This window comes from Papio anubis, chromosome 16 (genome assembly GCF_008728515.1).
Source record: "Papio anubis isolate 15944 chromosome 16, Panubis1.0, whole genome shotgun sequence".
NCBI lineage: Eukaryota > Metazoa > Chordata > Mammalia > Primates > Cercopithecidae > Papio > Papio anubis.
In genome coordinates this window covers 33,314,328-33,340,738 of record NC_044991.1, presented here as the reverse complement: position 1 = coordinate 33,340,738, position 26,411 = coordinate 33,314,328, and the positions used below count along the sequence as shown (strand labels likewise).

General features: G+C 43.1%; 1 protein-coding gene and 1 long non-coding RNA gene across 2 annotated transcripts; one reads left to right on the top strand and one right to left on the bottom strand.

Moving 5' to 3' along the window:
- Window positions 1–753: 753 nt before the first annotated feature.
- LOC101019771 (cystatin-13-like) lies at window positions 754–23,738 on the bottom strand. The gene is given in 5 exon segments (XM_009216664.2): window positions 754–934; window positions 8,633–8,743; window positions 21,794–21,906; window positions 21,909–22,146; window positions 23,405–23,738. Coding segments are annotated over 4 exon segments (420 nt in total). The 5' UTR covers window positions 22,021–22,146; window positions 23,405–23,738; the 3' UTR covers window positions 754–850.
- Window positions 23,739–23,856: 118 nt separating this feature from the next.
- LOC116270771 lies at window positions 23,857–26,330 on the top strand. Its single transcript, XR_004178967.1, has 2 exons — window positions 23,857–24,273; window positions 26,250–26,330. It is a non-coding gene; the product is annotated as an uncharacterized LOC116270771 (long non-coding RNA).
- The last annotated feature ends 81 nt before the right edge of the window (window positions 26,331–26,411 follow it).

The following is a 26,411-nucleotide window of genomic DNA, read 5'->3' as shown; positions in this document are numbered from 1 at the left end:
AGTCCATCAAACGCTAGGCCATGCTTAACAGCCAATATCAGAGTGTAACTCAATGAGACGTGACAACCAGAGCTGCCCAGTCAGGCCACCCAGAGATGCTTGACTCACAGACACCATGAGTCATATAAATAAATTGCTTGAGCCATTAAGTGATCAGGTGATTTGTCATGCAGCATTAAGTAACTGATACATCTAACTGTGAGCACACACTGATGCACAGACATGCACACGCATGCATACACACACACACACACACACATAGATACGTCTTCTCTCTCCCTGCATCATTAACTTTTTTTCCTTCCAATTCAAACCTTGGAAATCTCTAAATGGCCAAACTGTCTTTCTGGTTGGATCTGGTTAAAACTAGCTGTTTCTAAGCTAACAGGCTGCATCTTCCAAAAAGTCCCACAGGAAGGGAGAGATTTCTGTAGAGAGAATTAGCGGATAGAAAACTCTCAGGCAATGAGACTGTCAGAGCCTTACAGAAAGTGCCAGCATGCTTGAAGCAATTGAGGACTGGGTCTTCTGGTTATCTAGAAAGATTTGTCCATGAAAAGTAATTTGTATTACTCAAAGAGTTGGGTGAGATTCTTAGAGAGCACAAGCTTCCATTTATTGGTAGCAGATTATCCCAGCCTGGTGGGTGTGTCCACGAAACTGGAATAGGCTGTGCAATGCTGTCAAAGGCATGTGGATTTTCAACCTGGCCCACTTAGAAGAACACACAAAAATGCAAAAAGCCCAAACAAATGAAGTCAATGGGTTAACTGTGTTGTTCTAGTTCTTGCAAGTGCCTTTGCTTCTTCTTTAAAATGGAAATATGTGTGCAAAACACGCTAGAAGATAACTACATATCTTTGCATTGTTTCTTCAGCATGGTGAGTTCAAATTTCCATGGTTTAGATGCAACAATAAAAGTACAAAAAACCACCTGAAAGAGACAAAAAGAATACTCAGCTTCTATTTAAAGCCAGAGTTCTTATTTCCAGGCAGAAGTTAGAATCAGCAGGGCTAATCTGTCTGAGTCAGCCATGCCTCGTCAGACAACAGAGGATCCAGCCCCCTCACCGAGTCTCCATGGAGTTCCTGTTGTGATCCTGGCCATCATGGGTGTGGCTTCACTCCAGGAGCCAAGGGTCCAGGCCCCAAGGGCCCGGGTTGTGTGGAAAATCCCCAACTCCAGCCCTGACTCTTATCCATCCACATGGACTCCCTGTAGCCCACAGAGACCTAGGCTCACAGAGAGCCCTACCCAGTGTCTGGCAGTGGGAATAGAAGGCACCTTGTGGAAATAAAAATTTGCCAGCAACCAAGGATGAAAGTTTGCAGCTGTAGGACTGGAAGGAAACAAGTAGCTCTCATCCCAGAGTCCTGCAGAATATGTGGGTTTTGGCTCCCTGCCTGGGAACGAGACACTGTTTCCCTCCTCTCTGTCCTAAAATCTTCGTTTAGAATAAAAATATAAAGTAAGAATACTTCCATGAAGTCAGTGTAAACTTGAATGACAGCAAGTAGAGAAGAAATTCTGTAAGATATAAAGGTGTAGGAACAGTTTTGGGGGAGAAAATAGGACCGCGCCACCAACAGCAGACGGTACTTTGCAGAACTGAGGTCAAACCTACACCTGGGCAGAGGAAAGGAGAGGGGATCCAGGGATGGGGGAGCCTGTGTGTGCCAGAAAGAGAGTAGGCATCGGGTTTGCCAGAGAGTTGACTAAGTAATTGTTTAACTTCTGGACCAGCCAAGGTAGACAGAAAAGAATCAGGAAACAGAGGATCTGAATAACCCGATTATCAAGCTCAACCCTAGAGGATATTTTAGCAATGTATATTAAAATTTTTAAGAGGTGAAAAAATATTGGATTAGTAATTCAATTTCTGAGAACCTTGCCTATAAGGAAACAATAATCAGACATACACACACATAGAAATAAGACTATTAATTATAGCACTGTCCATAGTAGCTAAAAAATAGGGAAAATCTTAATCAATTCTCAAGAATTGGCTAAATAATATATGGAAGCATCATAAAATAATATCAAATAGATTCATTACATGATGTTCTCATTTTACAGTTTTAGAAATGCTTAGGTTTTATTATTGAAAATCTAGATCGTAAAACAGCATTCATTATGGTCTCAACTACAAAGAATATAAACATAAAATATTTTTAAACTAAAATACATATCAATATATTTACAGTGGTAAAATTTGGATAAGAGTATTTATAGTTGATTTTAAAAAGCTCAGTATTTTTTAAAATTTCCAAATTTCTTACATTGACTGAATCAGGCCAGTAACTATTTAAAATAATATTGTTTTAAAATTTATTTTCCAAGGATCCCAGATACCCGCATTTTCTTCCTTTCTAAATACCTATAAATAAACCAAGAAAACAGATAGGGTCCAATCTATAGGAGCTTTATGAAACAGAAAAGGATCCAATGCAAGGACAGAGACAGATAAAAATCTCCACATGGTAAATAGATGTGGGCAAGTGGATAAAAGTTTATTGAGTGCCATGTACTCAAGATAGGATACGGCTCGTGAAGCAAGACAGTAGCCTCCCAGCCTCTGCCAAACACAGAGCCATCCTGATTTTCCTCCTCTCACACTCCATGGCTAATCAATCAGCAAATTCTAAACAAACTTTCATAGACCCAGAATCTGAGCACCTCCCCAACCTAACCAACATTATCTCTCATTCGAGGTATCTCAATAGACTAATTATGGACTCATATGGCTCTCACATCTCCACCCTTGCCACTGTGTTAAATTTTCTCCTTTTGTTCCCCGAGGTCTGCACTCCTCTGCCTACCACCTGAGAAGCTGTCTTGCGGAGGCTGACCTCCATGGAAGGAGAAAACAGCTACATTGGAACTTGCCCTCCTGACTTCCATGGAAGGCTGCTCAATGGGCACACGCCCTCGGTGTGTGTGGCCCTCCATGGTGGCTCCAGTGGATGCCCTTGCCCTCCCCGGCCTCCATAGAGGCAGCTCCCAATAGAGCACACGCCCTGCCCCAGTCTCCATGGGCAGCTCCATTGGGCACCCTTACCCTTTGACCTCCATGAGCCACTCCAATAGGCAACTTTACCCTATGACCTCCATGGACTACACCAGTGGGCCCCTTACCCTCTGACCTCCATGGACTGCTCCAGTGGGCACTCTTGCCCTCTGACTTTCATGGGAAATTCCAGTGGGCACCCTTACCTTCCCTGACCTCCATGGGCTGCTCTAGTGGGCACCCTTACCCTTTGACCTCCATGGACTACACCAATGGGCACCCTTACCCTCTGACCTCCATGGACTACACCAATGGGCATCCTTACCCTCTGATTTCCATGGGCTGCTCCAATGAGCGCTTTTGACCTCTGACCTCTGTGGGTTGCTTCAATGGACACCCTTGTCTCCACTCCCTGACCTCTCTGGACCACCGTACCCATTAGGCTGCCGCTCCTATGACCACCATGGACTGTGTCAGTGGGCCCCTCTGGCTTCCAGTTGAGTTTGGCCAAGGGGGAATAAAATCAGAAAAGTGGGAAGCAGGAGTAGAGTGAGGTCAGGGAGTCACAGCAGGTTGAAAGCTGTGTTCCAGCCACCAGGCTGTGGCTAACCAAGGAACTGCCTTATTGAAAACTCCAAAAGAGGATATTAAAGGAGAAGCAAGAGTCCCACTATAAAATAAAAAAATAACAGAAAGTTCCAAAATTTATGTAAATTTTGAAAAGCATACAAAATTCTTTTACATAGGCAAAAGTTTTTAAACATAGGTAGAAATGTTACCCACCAATGATAGAAGAGTGGTTATCTTTGAGGGGAGCATAACAGATGTGTAGCATTTTACTTTTTAAAATAAATAGTAATACCCTTTAGGATGGCTATTACCTAAAAGTCAAGAGATAACGAATGTTGGTGAGGGTGTGGAGAGAAAAGAGCCCTTGTACACTGTTTCTGGGAATGTAAACTGGCACAGTCATTATGAAAAACAGTATGGAGGTTCCTAAAGAAATTAAAAATAGAACTTCCATATGATTTAGCAATCCCTCTGGAAATAAAATCGTCACTTCATAAAGATAGCTGCACTCTTGTGTTCATTGCAACATTATTCACAATACCCAGCATGTGGAAACAATGTAAGTGCCTGTCAACTGATGGATGGATAAAGAAGATGCAGTACACACACACGATGAAATATTATTCAGCCTTAAAGAAGAAAGGGATCATGTCATTGGCCACAAGGATGAAACTGGTGGGAGGGCTGTACTAAGTGAAACAAGCCAGACACAGAAAGAAATATATGGCATCATCACACTTACATGTAGAATCTAAAAAAAAAAGAGTCAAATATACAGAGAGAGAATAAAGTAATGGTTACCCACACAGCAGGTTGTGGGGGGTTGGGAGATGTAGGCTAGAAGCTACAAATTAGCAGATATAGGATGAAGTTTAATGTACATCATGAGTTAATTAAATTACACTATATTTGGAACTTCTTTTAGATGACTAGATTTAGTTGTTCGTGTCACAAAAACAATGCATAATTATGTGAGATTATGTTATTTTACTTCACTATGGTAACCGTTTTACTATCTATATGAATCACATAATACCATGTGATATATTTTAAATACGTCCAATAAAATTTATTTTTAAAAATAAATAAAAATAAATTTAAAAAAATAGCAAAAATTAATGTAATAAAATGATAATAGTTGTAAAATTTGTGTGGTAGGTGGATAGGTATTTGATATATCATTCTTAGTACTTTCTTGAATTTTTGAAATATTACTTAATTTAAAATTATTTCTAATCTTTTATAAGAATTCACTCTCTAGATTTAGCCACCTGCTTGCACTTGGCATTCTGCTAAGCTGTCTGCTCTTCATTAAAATATGAGGATTTTGGCCGGGCATGGTGGTTCACACCTGTAATCCCAGCACTTTGGGAGGCCGTGGCAGGTGGATCATGAGGTCAGGAGATAGAGACCATCCTGGATAACACAGTGAAACCCCGTCTCTACCGAAAATACAAAAAATTAGCTGGGTGTGGTAGTGGATGCCTGTAGTCCCAGCTACTCCGGGAGGCTGAGACAGAAGAATGGCATGAACCCGGGAGGCAGAATTTGCAGTGAGCTGAGATCGCACCACTGCACTCCAGCCTGGGCGACAGAGTGAGTGAGACAAAAAATGACAAAAAATGAGGATTTTTTTTTTTTTTTTTTTTTTTTTTTTTTTGAGACGAAGTCTAGCTCTGTGGCCCAGGCTGGAGTGCAGTGGCACAGCCTTGGCTCACTACAACCTCTGCTTCCCAGGTTCAAGAGATTCTCCTGCCTCAGCCTCCTAAGTAGCTGAGACTACAATCATGTGCCCCTACTCCCAGCTAATTTTTGTATTTTTAGTAGAGACAGTGGGCTGCAGCCTGGTGACCAGGCTGGTCTTGAACTCCTGACCTCAGGTGATCCACCCATGTAGCCTCCCAAAGTGCTGGGTTACAGGCATGAGCCACCCAGCCACAAGCTAAATATGTGGGATATTTTTAATTGGTATTATGTCTGAGCAGTTTTTGCCAATCACTTATCTGCCACTATTTCCGGCTATCCATGTCTTGTGCTTGCTTTAGGAATTTAGTAAATAGATGAAAAAAATACACAGGGCAGAAATATGCATATATAAGGTTTTTCAATATAGTTTCATTTATGAAAGAAAAAAATTGGAAATAATTTTTATGAGAAGATTAGCAAGACAAATGTGAAAAAGAGGAAGTTACATCAAAAAACACACAGTATGTCAGCAGTTATTTAAATAAAAAGGGAAAGAGAAAAAAGACTATGTCATTTATGTAAATTGATAGTGAAATTATCTTAAGGCTGTCCACACAAATGATCCCAATGGAAACTCCTTGGCAGGGGGTGGGGGCATCATCCAGAGTCCGGGGCTCCCTTTCATTGTACCCTATATTTTTATGAGAACATACTTTTAGAAAATATTTATATACATTTTAAAATATTAAATTTCAATCTGAAATGTATCTCTGCTAATCAACTACGAGGAGAGTAAGGGACTTTTTTATTAAGCCTGACTCCTCTGTGATGAACTTGCCTTTGTGACAGTCTCCATCCCCAGCCCAACACCTACAAAGCACAAGCTGGGGTTTGTCCCCATCTGGCCTAAAATAGCAGCAGCCTGGACCTCTGAGACTATGGGGAGCATGCAGGGCCACTGGGCTGGAGTCTTGGGACTGTCCCAGAGCCTTGTAGGACTTCCATGCAGCGGCTGGACTAGTGGAATTGAGACAGGAATACTACAGGGTGGTTGCAGGAGAATAGAACATTCCAGGCAGCAGTTTTGCCTGACTAGCAAAAGGAAATTGTTGAAATAGCTGCAGAAGCTAGGGGCTAATGATACCCTGAAAACCAGGGTGTGGACCAAGCTGGCTAAGACTGACTGGACCCAACATGGCACTGGATTTGACCTAAGTTTCACCTAGGACTTCATTATGTGCTCGTTAACATACTAAATACACACCCATCAGCACTGTGGAGTTCTGGGAACACCCATATTTGGTGTAAAAATGGGTGGCACACCAGTCCAAATCTCCATCTTTTTCCAGGAATTTTCATGAATATTCCAGCTTTGGGTTAAAGAAACCCACAAAGGTAGGAGCACCAAACCCTCTTGCACATGACTCTGTCAGGTACACACCCACACTCCCCACATCTTGAGTGTGTTCTTTTTGCTTTGCAATAAATCTATGTATTTTCACTATTTTCAAATTTGTCTCAATTCTTCATGAAGGTGACGAGCCTGACACTGTCCAGGGTCAAGGTCCCCGCATTTGGGACTTCCCTGGCCCACTGGTCAGAACTAGCCAAAAGCATTGCTTCCAACTTACTTCCAAAGCAATCATATTTGTAGAGTCCCTGTGTTGAGAGAGGAAAGCTCTTTCAAGGACTGCAGTGGGGGAAGGTCATGCTGTACCTGCTACTGGGCCAGGACCCCTCAGCGAATGGTGCCGGAGTTGACAGTGCACCAAAGTGGCAGCCATCACTTTCTTCTCTGTCAGGTCTGATGGCAGCTTCTGTTTCTTCCTCTTAGGAGCTAATTAAGAATGTTTACTCTCTTAGAAGCACCATGTTGTGAGAATGTCCAAGTGTAGGATAACCAATACATCTTGGTTTGCCAAAATTTTCCTGGTTTTAGTACTGAAAGGCCTACATCCCAGGAAAGCCTACAGTCTTTGACAAACCAGGATGACTGATCACTCTACAAGTTTGCCTCATGGGGAGTCCCTGAGCAGAATGAGAAGGAAGCCTGGCCAGCCCCCCATTGTTTCAGCCATCCCAGCAGAGGTGCCAGACAAGCATGAGCAGTTGAAAGCCAGCCCTGGGAATATTCCTGCCCCAGTAGAACACAGCCCAGGTTCCAGAATAGTGAGAAATAATGAGTTTATTTTACTTTAAGTCACTAACTCTGTGTGTGTGTGTGTGTGTGTGTGTGTGTGTGTGTGTGTGTGTGTGTGTTGGTGTGTTGGTGGTGATGGTAGCAGCAGCACATGGAGAGTGGCCACTGCCAAGACGTCGGCTGTAGCAGGAAGGTGGGCCCAGGACGCTGGGAGAAGCAGGAGCCACGCAGCTTCTGAGTTGTGGGAGGCAGGAGCCCCTGGGTTCAGCTGCAACTTCCCAAGTCCAGAGCACCTGAGACCCTGTGCTCTTTTGAGGGCCTGGGAAGTTCTCCCTGCTCTGCTGCCTTGGAGATGCTCATGAGCATTGACTGGCCTCCTAACCTGGCACCTGCTCTGATCATGGAGCGAGGCTGGGACGGAACCCGGAGTTGTTGCAATCCAGTTGGGTGCATGCCTGCTTAGGGCAGCTGTAATACTCTGACCCCCTCCAGTCTTTGGGCACCAAGGAGTACGGGAGAGAGGCTGAGGGGGGTGCTGAGGACAGCTCAGCACTGGCCTGCTAAGCTACTGCACAGCCCAGCCCCGGGCCATGGAGGTGCAAGTGGCATGTGGCCCCAAAAGCAAAGGGTCCCAAGAAGCCCCACCTTCAGGCTGGGGAGGGTCTGAGGCCTCTGGGCTGGACTGCCAGTCCTGCAGACCAGAGGGGGAACTTGTACTTATTGCTGGGCCCACCCGTGGCTGACCATAGACCAATCAGCACACACTTCCCCTCTGAAGACCATAGAAACCCGGACTCAGATAAAGCAGAGGACAGATTAAACAGCCGCTGCAGAGAGGAGCCACTTCACAGAGTTGGAACACACTTGAATAAATCCGCCTACAGAGAGGAGCCACCCACCACGGGTTTCCTCTGCCGCCTTCACCACCTCCTCAATGAAGTCTCTTCGCCTTGGTTTCCACCTCTCCACTTGTCTGTGTACCTCACCCTTCCTGTGAAACAGGACAAGAACTTTGGGCAAAGGTGCCACCCAGTCAGAGGTTTCCAGCAAGAAGTGCTGGGCCACCCTAACCATCCTATAACATTCTCCGGGAAGATAAAGGTTGGCATCAGCAACAGATAATAGAAATGATGCTCTGTGTCTAGAACCTGGTCATCCACAGTACTGAATATGATGTGGTACACAAATCTTACCAGGGCAAGGGATTCTTCTTGTCTCAGCCACATACCTTTTGCATTTTGGGATCCTCTTGAAAAGCACAGTTTTCATCTTCTGAAGTTTTCTTGCAAATGGTTCGGGCAATTTTGACCTCAATATAGTACTCCAAACTATCTGTCACCTGTCAATGAGTAATGTAAAAATAATATATTATTAAAGAATATGTCATATCAATTGTCATCTCTGGTAAATAAACATGTCATTGACTACTCAGGGGAAAGAATGTCTTTCTGCCTTCCCCCTCTTCAACTGTTTTCTGTCCAGAAGTTTTGGGGTGATTTGGAAGTTTTCTTATCTTGATATCTCTGTCTCTCTCTCTCTCATCATAGTATTCAATTTTGAAGTAATGGTAACTGTCTCCAAAATAAAGCAAGAAAATGATTCCTCCAAAAATTATTTTCCTGGGGAAGCTAATGGTTTGCTTATTAGAGCTTCAGAAACAGCAGAGCTTCTAGCATCTTCATGCCTAATCAATAGATATTGAGGAAATAAAACTATGACCCAGAACTAGAACTCGCTTAGTGTGTATTTGTATTGATTCTCTCTAAAGTTTCTTTATTCGTCAATCTCATATTCACCTTTATTGAAATATGGTGATTCCTCCTGTAATTTCTAGCTTCCTCAGGGCTGCCTCTACTCAAGGCCAAGTTCCTAGCAGCCCTTTCTGTCTGCTGAGAGCCTTTGGGGTGCTCTGGTGAAATAGCCCATAATGGCAAAAGTGGAATTTATTTAAAATTGAACAAGAAAACCAGGTTTACAAGACTTAGGGGAGAGAACATATTAAAGAGAATGACCAAGTTTAAACACAATAACTCGTCCCAGAAGAATCAGAGACAACTGACAAAATATTTAAAAATTTTTTAAGAAATTCTAGAAAAGTTTCCTAGGCATTGAACAAAGGGAGTGTGGTAGGCAGAATTCTAAGATGCCCCCAGCAGTCCTGCTCCCTGTTGTGTGTGCCCTGTGGGATCCCTAGGACTATGAATAGTATTTATCTACTCTGTGGGGATTGGGGCTATCCTCTAGGGGAGAGCTGAATTAAAACAGGGAGATTGACTTGGTTGACCTGACTGATTCACATGAGCCCTTTAAATCTTGGGTTAGAGGTCAGAGAGAGAAGTGCACACTCTTGGATCGCAAGCAATTTCACTTTTGGATGTACACCTAACTTCAAAGACACACACATGTACAAATACAGGTACACCTCATTTTATTGTACTTTGAATTATCATGTTCTTTACAAATTGAAGGTTTATGGCAACCTTGAGTCAAGCATCTATCGGTACCATTTTTCCAACATGCACATTTCCTGGCTCTGTGTCGCATTTTGGCAAGTGTCAAAATATTTCAAACGTTTTCATTATTATTACATCTGTTACGGTAGATCAGTAGTCTTTGATGTTACTATGTAATTGTTTTGGAGCACTAAGAACCATGACCATGTAAGTCAATGAACTTAAATCTATAAATACGTGTGTTCCTACTGCTCCACAGACTGGCTATTTCCCATCTATCTCTTCCCAGTCCCCATTCCCGGAACCGACAGCAATACCTGAAATAAGGCCAACCAACCCCACTGCTGCCCTACTGTAACGTGGAAAAGAAGAGCCACACCCACTCTTTAAACGAAAAGCTGAATATTGAGATTAGTGAGGAAGGCATGTTGAAATCTAAGACAGGCTGAAAGCTAGAACTCTTGCACCAGTTAACAAAGCTATGAATGCAAAGAAAGAGTTCTTGAAAAAAATTACAGATGCTCCTCTAGTGAACACGTAAATGATAAGACACCAAAACAGCCTTATTGGTGATATAGAGAAAGTTTTAATGGTCTGGATGAAAGATCAAATCCAATCCACAATACCCCTTTAAGCCAAAGCCCAGTCTCATAGAGTGCGCCCTAACTGTCTTTTAATTCTATAGCGCTGAGGGAGGTGGAGAAGCTGCAGAAGAAAAGTTAAATTTTAGTGAGACTGGCCTGAGGTTTAACAAAAGAAGCCATTTCCATAACATTAAAGTACAAGGTAAAGCAGCAAGTACTCATGTAAAAGCTATAGCAAGTTATCCTGAAGACGCAGCTAAGATCATTGATAGAGGTGGCTACACAAACAAGTGATTTTCAATGCAGATCAATCAGCCTTCTGTTAGAAGAAGATGCCATCTAGTACTTTCATAGCTAGAGAGAAGTTAATGTCTGTCTTCAAAGCTTCGAACGACAGGTTAACCCTCTTGTTAGAGGCTAATGCAGCTGGTGACTTTAAGTTGAAACCAACGCTCATTTACTATTCTGAAAATCCTAAAGCACTTAAGAATTATGCTAAATCTACTCTACATATAAGAAAACATCAAATCTTGGATGAAAGCATTTTTGTTTACAGCGCAGTTTACTGAATATATTACTCTACTAATACATACATAAATGCCTTAAAACTAAAAACAAAAAAACAAACACATGCACAATTCCCTTCAAAGGATTACATATATGTTTCATTGATTCATATACCAAATGTTCAATAGTTTAGGAAATATACAAAGATTTTTATATTGTTTCCATGTTGGCTAATACAACATCCATTCTGTAGGAGTAATTTCAACTCTCAAGTGTTGATATTTAAGGAAAACATTTCAAGGCTGTAACTTCCTCTGATGGATCTGGGATCTGGGCAACTTCCTCTGATGGATCTGGGATCTGGGCAACTTCCTCTGATGGATCTGGGCAAAGTAAGTTGAAAACCTGGAAAGGATTCACCATTCTACATGCCATTCAGAACATGTGTGAATCATGGGAGGAGTTCAAAATATCAACATTAACAGAAATTTGGAAGAATTTGATCCAATCATCATGAATGACTTTGAGGGACTCAAGACTTCAGTGGAGGCATGCAAATTGCATGGTGGAAGAAGTAGATTTAATTAAAATTAGAAGGAACTGAAAATGTGATCAACTGGCTACACCTTATAATAAAATGTGAATAGATGAGGAGTTGTTTCTTAGGTGATACAGAAAAATGGCTCTGAGATGGAATTGGTTTCTGTGAAGATGCTGTGAACATTGTTGAAATGACAACAATTACAGGATTTAGAATATTACACAAACTGAGTTGATAAAGCAGCTGCAAGGTTTGAGAGGGTTGACTCCAATTTTAAAAACGTTGTACTGTGAGTAAAATGTTATCAAACACCATCACATGCTAAGGTGAAAGCTTCATGAGAGTGCCGCACCAAATGTAGCAAACTTCACTCGTTGGTCTTATTTTAAGAAATGCCACAGTCCCCTAAATCTTCTCAACACAAAAGCCACTTCATCCTGCTCAGTCAGCAGCCACCAACATGGAGACAAAAAGATCATTCCACCATGCATATCACAATTGCCCAAGGTTTGTGCATCATTCTGTATTTCATTAACAATACAGTATTTTGAACTAAGGTACACATTTTTAGATTTAGGGCTATTGGACACTTAATAGACTCCAGTATAGTATAAACATAACTTTATTGGCACTGGGAATCCAAACTATGTGTGTGACTCACTTTAGTGTGATATTCAGTGTATTGCATGGAATACAATGCAATGGATTGTATTATGGAACTGAATCCATGTAAGGCACTGTGTATCCATAAGGTAGGCGCTCTGTGTGTGTGAGCAGTGTCACGATTCGCCACAGTCAAAGATGAAACAAACTTCAACATGTATCAACAGTGCTATGATAAACACATGGTGAAAAAAATGAGCAATGACATGTTGCAAGAAATGAACCTACTTTTTTTTCTTTAAGATTCCACACATAAATGAGATCATGCAGTATTTTTCTTTCATGCCTGATTTTCACTCACCAATACAAAAAGCTAAAGTGGTCAGGAGGAAATGGGGAGACATAGGTCAAAGGATAAAAAGTCATAGATATGTAGGTCAAACAAGTCTAGAGTTCTAATGTACATCATGAGGACAAAGTCAGGGTTACTGTATTGTATTCGGGATTTTCTGAAAGTGTGGATTTTGGGTATCTTGATCCCCATAAAAAGGTAACAATGTGTAATGATGGATATATTAATTCACTCAACAGTAGTAATCATTCCATTATCTACAGGTATATGAAAATATCATGTTGTATACTTTAAATATATACAATAATTTTTTTTAAAAAATAAACACTTGATTTTGAAAAAAACGAAAGGAGTATATTATTGCTACATGCCACAACATGAACGAAATGCACAAATGTAATATTGAAAGACACAAGCCAAACCAAAATAACACAGTATGTGGGATCTCACACCTATGAAGTTCAAGCAGCAGGTAAAGCTGTGGTGTGAGGGCTGTACACTTAGGCAGTGTTCACAGTAAAGTTTCTTCCAGCGGTGAGCAGGAAGAGGCGGCTTTGCTAACTCCCACGAAGCCTGAGAAGCCTGGTGACTATGCTTATGGGAATCCATTTCTATTTTAAAGCTGCTCATTTTAAAGTGATTCATTCTGCTTGACATCTATGCGTTATGAAGTTTTCTGTTTTTGTGTTGGTTTCACAATGAAAAGGTTTTAAGGAATAAATGGGAATTCTTATTTTTAAAAGGTTTTTAAAAGAATAATGTAAAGGGCTTTTCCTACTCAATAGCAACTCTACAATACCGACTCAGGAACAAATAAAATAATCAAGGATCCTACAACAAACCCAGTTATATTTGGATACTTAGTCAATGCTGAGCTGGCTTTTCAAAACACAGAGGCCTTTTATAGAGAGGGTTAGGGAAATTTACTATTTTAAAAAGTTAAAGTTAGATCCAGTACCCACATCATAAATAAAAAATAATTCCAAGATAAATTACTGAGCTAAAATTATAAATGTCTTAGAAGAATCCGTGTTAGATAATGCAGTTCTAAATTCTCTTCAAAGAATCAATATACCAGTATGTCTTCACCCTTTGCCTTCTCTACTTTTAAACTTAACTTCCTCTCATAAAGCAACCTTTTACGATCACCTGCTCCACCCTGACTCATTCAGATTATCTGCTTTGCCCTGACTCATTCTCCACCCCACCCCATTTCGGATTCTCTGTCTGGCACCATTTTCCTACAAACCACTCAAATTTCTGTCACTCTCTTTAAATTAGCTAATCAGAATTAGTCAGCCCCAGTGGTCTAAAACTACTGCAGGGAATGACGCGTGCAGAGGGCCATGTGTGTCAGGGAATAAGAACCCTTTCCCCTCCCTTTGTCCAGAGGGTGTTCACTGCTCCATCTCCAGGTGATGCACCCTGCTGTAAAGCAATCTCAATTTGCTGAGAGGAAAAGAAAGAAAATTTTATGCATCTCGGTGCTATTTCTTTGGCGGCAATCAAATCCCTATACACAATTAAAATCCATTGTACTCAAAAATGGAAAAGGACTTCTTAAGTAAGATATAAACTCCAAACAACATATAAGAAGAAAAAACAAATGTTATTATGTTAATTTTTTAAAAAATCTTAAAGACATCGTAAGTAAAATTAAACTGCAAGCAACAGACAGGCAAGCACAAAATATTGGCAGTACATATAAGAATCATAGTTTAATATGAATAGTACATAAAGAACATCTATGATTCTGTAAGAGCAAGACAAGCAATACAAAAGAAAAAGAGAAACAATTCTTAAAGTAAAATATGGAGGCTGTAAGTAAACTTAATGAAACATGCAATCGGTCAATTTATAGGAATTTGTAAAATGTTATTTTTGCCTCCATCAGACTGGCAAACCTCTGAAAGACAAAATGAGACCACAGCTGGTGAAAATGAGAAGCAAGAGGTACTCAGACCTGCAGTATGGCCAAAAATCTAACGTAATTTAGCCCTTTTAAGGGGCACCTTGCCATTGACGGCAACAAAAAATTTTAACCAAATGAATTCAAATCCAGGATGCATTACCTGGTATTAGCCTAGGGTCTCCAGAGGGACAGAACTAATGGAATTAATTTGTATATAGAATATTTATTAGGGAGAATTACGATACCGCATTATGAGGCAAAAAATCCCATAGTAGCCTGGGTTCAAAAAAGCAGGGCAGCTGCAGTGGCCCATCCAAGTCCAAAAGCCCCTCAAACCAGGAAGCTGGCAGTGCAGCCAGTGCCTCAGAGGGCCTCTGTGGGACCCACTGGGTGTAAGTCCCAGAGCCCGCCAGGCTGCTGAACTCTGGATTGGGATGTCCAAGGACAGGAGAAACAAACATCCAATGCAAGGAAGAAAGAGCCAGAAGCCTCAGCAAGCAAAGCCATCCCTGTCTCCTACCCATGGGGTCTATGCTTTGTCCTAGCCCTCACTGGTGGCAGCAGATTGGATGCCCACCCACACGGAGGGTGGGTTTTCCTCCCAGTCCAATCACCAAACATCCACCCTCCTCTGCAGCACCCTCCTGACACCCCGAAACAGACTTAACTGCCTTGGCCGGCATCCTTCAATCCAGCCACGCTGACACCTGATTTCCAACTCTCTACAAGCACTATGGTAGGCAACACATAAAAAGGAATATCTACTGTTTCACTTCTTTCCCCACCAAACAAACTCATGGTCCATTAGGAAATGGGCAAAAAAAAATTTATGGCACATCATCTCATGAAATATGATGACGAGGTGGATCTAAGTGTGTTTATGTAGCTTTTTCAAGACATGTTTCAAGTGGCCAAAAAAGTAGAGAATAGCATAGAAAGCATGATTTTATGACTATAAAGTATACTTTTAAATATTTCAGACACATATGTAAGTACATAGAAAACATCTAGAAGGATAGAGCATGCTGCTCTTAGTGGTGCCCTCAAGAAGGACAAGCCAGACTGGAAGTGCAAGAAATTGAGGGTTTGCTTTCATTTTTTTAAAAAAAAACTTCCAACTGTACTCTTCGAACTTTTGGTGATCATCAAGTTTCTTAACTCCTACGCTTTATTGATATTTTGAGCTGGATCCCTCTTTGTTTGGGGGCTGCCATGTGCATTGCAGGATGGTTGGTAGAATCCTGAGGATCATAATTCCTTCCACTAGATGTCAGGAGCAGCCACCTCTGGTCATAACAACAAAAAAGTCCTCCAGGCATTGCTGAAACACCCCTAAGGAGCAAAAGCCACTCCTAATTGCAAATCACTGCCGTATATTTGAGTCATATGTCATGAGTTGAAATTACAGTAAAAAACTAACAGCTCTAGGCCGGACGCGGTGACTCATGCCTGTAATCCCAGCACTTTGGGAGGCCGAGACGGGTGGACTACGAGGTCAGGAGATCAAGACCACCCTGGCTAAATACAGACAAACCCCATCCTACCAAAACCACAAAAAAATTAGCCGGGCATGGTGGTGGGCACCTGTAGTCCCAGCTACTTGGGAGGCTGAGGCAGGAGAATGACATGAACCTGGGAGGTGGAGCTTCCAGTGAGCGGAGATTGTGCCACAGAGTGAGACTCGGTCTCAAAAAAAAAAAAAAAAAATACTCTTAAGTATAGCTCCCTAATTCATACTCATCAGCTACCAAGCAACCACTAATCCTATCTTGACCCACACTTGCTCAGGAAATAGTAGGCAGGTGGAGTCCTGGCTGCTGAGGAGCCCCTCAGTCTTTACACAGACAGGCCCGTCTGACTCCTGGCCATCTGAAGACCCTCCTCCGGCCCTGGCTGCACCTTTTCCCCTACCTTCGCTCCACTGGGCATTGTTCAGAGGCAGGTGCTGATGAAGAAGAGCATAGCAGCCTGAGTTTACTTTTATTTATTTTCTTTTATTTTTTTGAGACAGGGTGTAGCTCTATTGCTCAGGCTGGAAATGCAGGTAATAACCATAGCTCACCGTGACTAACTCCTGGGCCTGCTAAGTAATCCTCCAGCCTCAGCCTCTGAGAGTCCTGAGGACTACAGGCATGTTTCCACACACCCAGTTTCAATTTTCTTTTTCTTTTTTTTTTTTTTGAGACTGAGTCTGGCTTGTCAGCCCAGGCTGGAGTGCAGTGGGTCGGATCTCAGCTCACTGCAAAGCCCTACTCCTGGTTTGCATTCTCCTGCCCTTCTCAGCTGACCAAGCTGGACCCTGTGCCCAGGCAATCTCTCACCTTCAGGCCTCCTCAAAGTCTGAGATTACAGGTGTGAGCCACCACACCTGGCTCAGCCTGGCTTTAAATCTTGACTCTTCTACTTACTAGCTGTGTGACTCTGGGCAAGTTACTAAACCTTTTTGTGACTGTTTCCTCCCCTGTAAAGTAGAAGAAGGTAGTTCTAGCTTAGTGAGCTATGAGACCTGAGTGCACCTGCAGAAAGCAACCAGCCCTTGTGCCAAGTAAACTAGAATTCTCTCATTGCTGTGTGGCTCCAGGCTGCTGGGGATGGGATGCTCCTTGCACCAGCACTCACGTTGCACAAACTCTGCAGCAGAACTCAGTCTACCAAGAGATAGTCTAGCATGATGACATCAGTTATTAACAGTGTATCACATGCTTGAAACTTGCTCTTAGAGTAGATTTTCAATATTCCTAACACACACAAACAAAAAAGTAACTATGTAAGGTTATGGGTACGTCAATTAGCCTGATTTTGGTAGTCATTTCACAATGTATAGAGCGTTTCCATCATGGTGTATAATTTTAAAAATAGCATTTGTCAAAACTAATAAAATTGCTTCAAATGTCCAAAAGAAAAGAAAAGAGAAGCATCTATAAACTTTTCCCTAAAGGAAAGTTGATAAAGATTTTAGGCTTTGCAGGCCAAGCTGTTTCTGTAACTACTTCCATTTAAAGCCTGCAGGTACACACTTCATTTAACTTCTGACACAAATCAAATATTTTTGTGTTTCTTCTTCTTTTGTTTGTTTGTTTGTTTTTGAGACGGAGTCTCAGCCAGGTTGCCCAGGCTGTAGGCAGTGGCACGTATCTCGCCCACCGTAAGCTCTCACCTCCTGGATTCACGCCATTCTCCTGTCTCGCCCTCCTGAGTAGCTGGGACTACAGGTTTCACCACCATGCCTAATTTTTTGGCATTTTGAGGTGACGGGTTTCCACCAGAAAGCAGGCTAAGATGGTCTCATCTCCCGGGATCTCGGATCAGCCTCCACTGGCCTCCCAAAGTGCTGATTACAGGCTTGAGCCACTGCGTCTGGCCCAAATCGGTGTATTTTTAACTTAAATCTCCCAATAAGATATGGTTGTTTTCTTTCCATAAAGCCTATGTATATATTATTAAGTTTAAACTGAATTGTCACCAAGAATTTTTCTTTTTGCTTTTATGGTGTGTTGTTTGGGGGATGGTACATAAAAAAAATATTTTTCTGTGCTCTTTTTCCAGCAGTATGTAGCTGTAAGGTCAAGGAATTTTAAATACTTGTGTTGTAGTCTCTTACTGAATCTGTTTCTACCTGATTGTTTTGAATTATTGCCTACATTCCAAAGCTGACAGCGAACTGAAAAATAAAACGTTCATTCACAAAAAAAAAAAGCAAGAAACAATACAAAATGGTATATAATTTTTTAGATATCCCAGTATTCGGCTTACTGTTATTATTAAACACCTGCCTATAAAGCAAAAACACTATTTTACTGATGTAAGTAGGGAAGCTTAGACACAGAGAAATCCAAGAAAGTGGAATAGTTCTGGAGGGGGTGGGAACTCACTGAGAACAGCTGTTAAACATGCCTGAGAAGCTGCAGGCTGCCTGTGTTCTAAGGTTTTAATTTCGCTCATTCGTGGCACATTTCTGGTCACAGGTGTCCTCTACTCAAGCAACACAAGCAACATAACCAGACCTACAGAAAGAACCAGAGGGAGCCAAGGTCCCACAGAGCATGGCAAGATGCATAAGGGGCCTAATGTCCTGAAAGTACTCATATGGGGGCGTGTGCCTCCTGAGTGAACTCTTCTCTCCTGATCAGATAAGAAAACAGGAAAGTAGGGCAGGTGGCCTGGCAGCCTGGAGATATGAACAGGAAAGGTCAAAGGGAAGGTGCTGGGTGAGCATTTGTTTCTGGAGGAGGAGGAGGAGCACGGAGAGGCATCTCTGCATGGTGCTTCATGTCAGCACCTCCATGACCCAAGCTCAGTGCCTTCCACCTCTGCCACCCTCTCACCCCCCAGACTCCGGAAGACTGATCTCATTCCTGGGCCTTCACGGTGTTCCACCCTGTCCTGTCTTGGGCGCCTGCCAAGCCACAGGACAATAACTTCTCTCAGGAAATTTAACGAGGTACAAGGCTCTCTTCTATTATATAACCCAGACTAAAATCCTACTGCACTGTCCCAATAATATCCCCTAACTTTTTCTTTCTTTACTGAGAAGCAAAATATAAAACCCTAAACTCCAATGGACTGAATAGACCCCCTCTAGGCCAAGGGGACCCCAGAGAAACCTTAAAAACTGAATTCCCAGCCATAATGGGATGGGAGGTCAGACATACCTCAGTGTGTCCTCTCCTCACTAACCTTTAATTTGTATCCTTTGTTAAGGAGTAAGCAGAAACCAACACTGGAAAACAAGAAATAAACGACTCATTCTTTTATGGCCATTAGTCAATCACCTGAGGCCAAGACCAGACACCCTCTTCCCTCTTTGCATTTTGATGTGAGAACTCACCAGCTTCACAAGGCATCCCTTCCTGAAAACTGACCACCACCTCTGGACTGGTTTTGGCTGACGTGTGAAGGATGCACAGTGAGGGTTTTTGTGACTCTGCTTCAGCTTTTTGCCATCAGAGGACTGAAAATCCACCTTTGGATCATGCTAATGTCATCAGTTTTTTAAGATGCAACCCATGAAGAGGCATGAAGCTCAACTGTGCATGCATACATTTTTCTTTAATAAATATTCATGACTCCTCCTACAGCTTATTAAATATGTGAGCATTTTAGCTTAACTTATCTAGCACAGATTCCCTTGTCTTATTTCTCTCCTCTAGTGCTTCTTTTTTCCCAGCTTTCTATATATTGTGAATTCCCAGCCTGTCAGAATGGTCACCCTGCAGGCTGCAACCCTTTAGAGAAACAACGCTCTCCTTTTCAAATTCATAAACCAGACTGAATCTCTCTCTAGTTGATACCGAGATAATACAGGACCACCTTCTGCATTTAGTTGTCATGCTTCTCATAGGTCTCCTTTGTTGGGGAACAGTTTTCTAGCATTTTCCCCATTTCCCCATGTTATGATATTAGTATCAAGTGGTCTTATAGAATGTACTGAATTATGGATTTGTCTAATTTCTCCTCTGATTACATTCAAAGTATGCATTCTGGGCAAGAATACCATATACAGGTGCTGGCATCCCCCAGCATTGAAGCCAGGAAGTATGATGGCCAATTTGTCTCAGTGTTGGTGGTGAGCATTTGGTAAGAAAGGTGTTTATCAAATTTGATTAGAAAATGCCCTTCCCCTGGTAACTAATAAACAATCCCTGCAATGGTTCACACCAAACACTCTCATCCAGTGGTTGTAGGATTCATAGATGATCTTTGCCTGAAATAGAAGTTATGACTGTGGTGGTGGTGAGAAGATACAACGGTGGCATAGTTTTCTAGTTAGGCCATTTCTTTTACATTTTTGAGTTGGCATTTTCTGCAGCAGGAGCCTCTTCAGTCCAGGCCTTTCCCAAGCATCAGCTGCACCCACCAATGCCAGTAACCCATCCTGCCAATGCCCATTGATGAGATGCACAAATGGTCCAAACTTGCTCCCTTTAAGCTTCGCCTCTGACCTTAATCTCTGCCTTTTGATGCACTGCAACCACTTTAAGGATTTCAACACATATTTTATGTTTCCCATCTTCATCCTAAACAAATACCAACATAATTTGTTTCTCCTTCAAAATCCCTAAAATAGTACCAAATATATTGTGGCTAAAGGCATCTCTCAGTTGTGTCTTCCATTCCTAGTTTCAGTGTGAAAGTACTCCGTGTAGATAATGGGCTCTTGTCTAGACTCTGATGTAGACCAAAACCAAAATGCAAGGGTTCTCCCTAAGCGACTGAATGGACTCTCTCAGCTGGCGTGGGCATTCCAGTAAAACCAAACACTAGTTCAGGCTATGCTGGAAGTGGGCTGGGATATCGCTCTATTTTGTTATACTCCTCCTCCTTGAAATTAGGAAATAACTGATGAGCTTTTAACATTGTCAGAGGCCCTCGGACCGACAGAACACAGATCATTTGCAGCAATAAGATCTTCAAATCCAACTTGACTTACTATGTTAATCCCATACATAGGTCCTGAAAGAAGCATCAAACTCCAAAATATATTTCTTTGGATGAATTTTGAAATAGCCCCAAGTTCAGCTCTGATGGGTAAATCTGCATCTCTGTAGAGAATCCTCTTCCTGTTCCAGGTCTTTCCTAATCCAGGAGAGAATTAATCAAAAGTCAAAGTACCCTTTGTGCTATCTGATAAGAGACATTTACCATCTATTCCTCTCTGAAGCCTGCCACCTGGAAAGGGGCTCTGCATCTGCATGGATTATTAACTCTGGTCTCCACAACCCCGATCTGTAATCCCAGATACGTTTCTATTGATTCTAGGCAGCTGGGTTTTTGTTGCTTGTTTGTTTGAGATGGAGTCTTGCTCTGTTGCCTTAGGCTTGGAGTGCAATGAATGATCTTGGCTCACCACAACTCATCTCCTTGGTTCAGCAAGCAATTTTCCTGCCTCAGCCACCAAAGTAGCTTGGATTACAGGCATGCACCTCCACAGCCAGCTAATTTTGTATTTTTTTTTAGTAGAGACAGGGTTTCTCCATGTCGTTCTGGTTGATCTTGAACTTCCCAGCCTTTTCAGATGATCTGCCTCTAGCCTCCCAAAGTGCTGGGATTACAGGTGTGAGCCACCACGCTGGGCTGATTCCAGGTCTTAAGGTAACAACTTAACTCTTTCAACCAATCGACCATCAGAAAATCTTTGAATCCATCTATGACCTGGAAGCCCCCACTTCGAGTTGTCCTGCCTTTCTAAACCAAACCAACTTATACCTATGTGTATTGAATGATGTATGCCTGTAACTTCTATCCCCCTGAAATGTACAATATTAAGCTATAAACCACCTTGGGCACATGTACTCAGGACCTTCTGGGGCTGTATCACAGGCCTTGGTCACTCAGGCTTGGCTCAGAATAAACAATTTTAAATATTTTAGAGTTTGACTCTGTTTGTTGACACTGAGGGCAGGGAGTGAAAGGGCAAGGAGCAAGCACCCCACCCACCTGCTCCTGGCTCTTCAGAACTTTCAGCGCCCTAAAGCTGAACTTGTCTCTGCTGGCCTTGTTATACTCCTTCATGGCGAACCAGAGTGCCTGCTGCACATAGACGTAGTTTGAGGGATATCTTGGAACGTCCTCACCACCTTCGTTGAGCTCCAGGCTTGGACTCCTCTGGATGCAAGGGCCATAGTGGCCACTACCAGCAGCAGGGCCTGGCAGAGCCTGACCATGGTGCCTTAGCCAAGGGTCACAGGCCAAGCACCATCTATCCTTTCAGGACTGGGGCCAGATGTGGCACGCTGGCCCCTGCTGCCTCTGAAGATGCACAGATACTGGCACCCCAGCTTCTCTTGGCACTGCTGATTAAAAGGAAGGAACTTCTGTTAACACAGTGGTGATATTGTAGTAGAATTAGAAATATACATTTGGTCTTCACCCCAGGTTTTTAGCAGGAAGCACCTAAAACCCTTACAATTGCCTGAGTGGTTGAGATGTGACAGCAGCATCTTGGTTATTTCTATCATGCCCTTTTTAACCACACCTGAGTGTATGCTAATGAGGTGAATCCTGGTGGGATCCCAGATAGTCTCAGGATGGAGGCTGGTTGCAGTGTGGTTAGTGGGTTGGACCTTTCAGCCTCACCCTCCACCCCAGGGAGGAAAGAGAGGCAAAAGATTGTGTTAATCACCAATGACCAGTTAATCAACCATGCCTATGAAATGGAGCCTCCATGAAAACCAGGGTTGAGAGCATTCCATAGGCACTTCGTGTGTCTTATGTAATCATTGCCATCCCCCATGGGGCTGTTTAGTGAGTAACCCTTTATATAGGAGGAAAGTGAGGCTCATCAAGAGGTCAAGAGAGCACCTAAGCATACTTGATGGGAAGCATCCACTCTTTAACTCAGGGCCTGCCCTTCCCCCTTCCTTGTAACCTGTCTCAATCTAAGAGATACATACATGTAGATAACAGCGAATGTACATTTGCTTTTGAGGATATCCAATTCTACTATAGAATATAAATGAGCATGTAGTTTGTAAGACAGGCAAACCAGTTAAAATGTGTATAGAGAGTGGGCAAATAGAGACACACGTAGGCAGAAATCGTAAGTTGTGTTAATGAAATATATGTGGAGGCAGTGTATATCTAAGTTGAACACAGAACGTGTTGACAAAACTAAGAGACACCTGATATCTATCAGGCACTAAATATAAATGACATACACACAGCCAGAAGATTCAAAAGGTCTTAATCTGGCCACCCTCTGGTGACATCATTCTGGTAGCCTACAAGCTCTCCCCTAGAAATGCAAATCAAGTCCTCAGCTATGCAGGAGGCTCATCAGCTGGCTGGGGCAGCCCTGCCTGCATCTGTTCATAAACCAGTGTGTGTGACTGACAAGCACCTTCCATCTCTAGGACTCTTGCCCAAGTGTCCACTGTGGCACCCCCACCCTACCATTACTGGGGAGCTGATGCGACTGAGAGAGATGGGGGATGTGAACACGGAGGACCTAGGACCAGGCAGATGGTCTCCTCACCGTCACCCCATTTCTCTGTGTTTTAAGCACATTGACCTGTTCCACCCTCTTCCCGCTCCTTATTTTACACTGACCTGACACTGGTGGGCTTCCAGCAGCTCACTCTGACAAGGAAGCCTTTCTGCTCTATGGTCTCTGGATCACCTTCCAGGGTGGGTTTGGAGGCCACTCTGGCAAGCACACCACAGCTACACCATGGGCCCACCTCAGATCCAAGTTCTTCACCACGTTCCTGGCTGCTGACCCTCGAGCCGACGGTCCCGGCCCACAGGTGGGATTGCCCTCCTTCGTGAGGACTTGAACTGACTGCCGGCTGCCCCTTGGCTGTTCTCTGTCCCCAGCACGCTCAGTTCATGCCTCTGTGCATGGTCAAGTGTCTGCTGGGGTCTGCACTCCAGGGTGCTTCTGCCCTCTGGCTTTACTCCCCAGCCAGGTAGTCACACCCATGGCCCCTTTATGAGGTCAGCCCACGCCCTCTGATGCTGCTCAAGTGAAGGACGCCTCTGGCCACCAGCCCTCAGAAGGCCATGGGCTCACCAAGGCCTGCCAGTTTGCAGAAGTCCCTCACCTTGTCCCACACCTGCTGACTTTCTAAACTTCTGTCGCCTGGACTGTGCTGGGTACATGTGACAACACCTCGATGGCCATGTCTTTCAGAGCCCCATTATGTGATACCATGACCCTAGAAGCAGAAGGAGCCATCAAAGAACCAGGCTAAAGGACTTTGGGACCAATAGGCCTTCGGGAATGCACCTGGCCAGGAGCTAAGGGGCCACCAGCTGACAAAAGTTGCCATCAGACACGCCAGGTGGAAAGTGTCAGCTGGCAATGGCCGTGCCGGCCTAAGCTATCTCTGTGGAGTGAACAATGTAGCTCAGAAGAGCCAGCACAGATCCCTCCCACCTGCCAGTCCTGTCTTCCCCCATCTTGATGCATGTCCCAGGTAAGCATTCCTGATTCTCCTTACTCGGGACACAGTTCTCTCCCCTGTTTGTGATCTCAGGACCTGACACCTGTCTGCCCAAACCAGTGGGCTTGGCCAGGGAGGAGGAGCTATGCCAAGAGGAGGAGCAGAACTTCATCCCACTTGGCATTTAGGGCCTGCCTCAGTGACAGTAGGGGAGCTCCCAAGAACTCACAAGTTTAGAAATTAGTATTTCTCTTTGCAAGATAAAATACAGATCAGCCCAAAGTACATCAGACCTGAGATCCAATTCCAAACAAAAAGGCAGGCCTGAGAATCCCTGGGTTAAAAGTTCGAGTGTTTGAAACTGAATTGCATGCTTTCGTGAGGCCCTTTCTAAGCTGATGCGACCGCACTTGAGGCCAGGAAAGAATAATAAATATGGCTATACATTTTGTGCAGTGTGCACAGCGCTAAACACCTACCAGCACAAACACCACAAAGATCAAAAAGGAAAGGGAACACAGAATAAGTCATTTGGAACGTATTTGGTAAAGGGCTAAATTCCCTTTTATGGAAACAGCTCTTTAAAAGTGAAAAGAAAAAGACAATTTCCTCAATTGTCTTGGCTTAAAGTGAGCCAAGAATTCAAGCAGACAATCTACCCAAAAGGAATCCATTTCCCCTCTTGGCCACACATCAGTTGTCTGAGAACAGTCAGCCTGTGGTGATGCCTCACTCCAACTGTCACGCTGATCCACACATCTTGTGTCCAAAGCAGAGCACAGGTGTCCATGGGAGGCTGCACAGCACAGAGCCGAGAGATGCCTGCATCCTCCACTGAGCATTCCACAGGGGAAGGAGTCTGGTAAAAGGAAAAGGACGGAGGTAGTATTTGTTGAGCACTGTGGTGGGTGTGGACCCATAAGCCTGCAGGAGAACCAGAACTCTCATGGGCTTCCTCGGGGCTGGGTGGGGCCTCTTAGAGCTCCCAGGGCCTGTGCATGGGCCCCTATGGCATAGGGACAGGAGGCAGCCCTCCTCTCCTCTTGGCATAACTCCTCCTCCCTGCCAATGTTCACATCACCAAACACATTCTGTCTAAGGTGGGGTTATCAGGACCACAGGCGCTGGTTGCTCCAGGAACTATTGCCTCATAGAAAGCATTTTACTTTGCTCATGTCTCAGGATAATCAGGATTTTAGGAAAGGATCCAGTTAGGAAGGTTCCAGGAGGTGCAGGCCAGGGAGTGGCTGGGACCGCCATCATCTACACCGCGACTGGGCTCCCTGATAATGAGGAGGAGATTTTATAATGTATTTATTCAGAGGTAATTCACACACTGTAGGATTCACCCATTTAAGCATATGAAACAATGACTTTAGCATATTCACAGAATTTAGTATCCAAACCACAATCAATTTTACAATATTTTTGTTACCCTAAAAAGAAACCTTAAACTTTTTAGCCTTTATATGCCAATTTCTCCATCCCCTTTCAGCCCTAGGGGGCCACTGACGTGCTTTCTCCACAGATGTCCCTCTTCTGGGCATTGCACGTAAACGGAATCGCTGTGTGTATGTGTTTGGTTCCTCTCACTTAGCATGTTTCCAAGGTTCTTCCAGGCTGCAGCTTGTATCACTACTTCATTTATTTTTATTACAAATAATAACCTGTTGTATGGATATACCATATTTTATGTATCCAGTCATTAATTAATGAGAAGCAGGGTTATATTGGCTATTGTTTTGGCTTTTTGGCTGTTTTTAATAAAATACTGTTATGATCATTCCTGTTCAGACTTTCATGTGGACCTATGTTTTTCTATCTCTTGGGCATATACCTAAAAGTAGAATTATTGGGTCATATAATAACTGTATGTTTAACTTTTTGAGAAACTGCCAGACGGTTTTCCAAAAGTAGTTGCACCATTTTGCATTCCCATCAGCAGTGTATGAGGGTTCCAGTTTCTCTATATCCTTGCCAACACTTGTTACCTGCCTTTTTTATTACAGCCATGCTGGTGGGTGTGGAGTGAGACAAGTGGTAAGAATTCGACAAATGTGACACCTGGAAATTTTAATTTTCATAATATCGAAGGGCTCTTGTAATTATTATTATTATCATTATTATTATTTTATTTTTTTTTTGAGACAGAGTTTGGCAATGCATTGGCA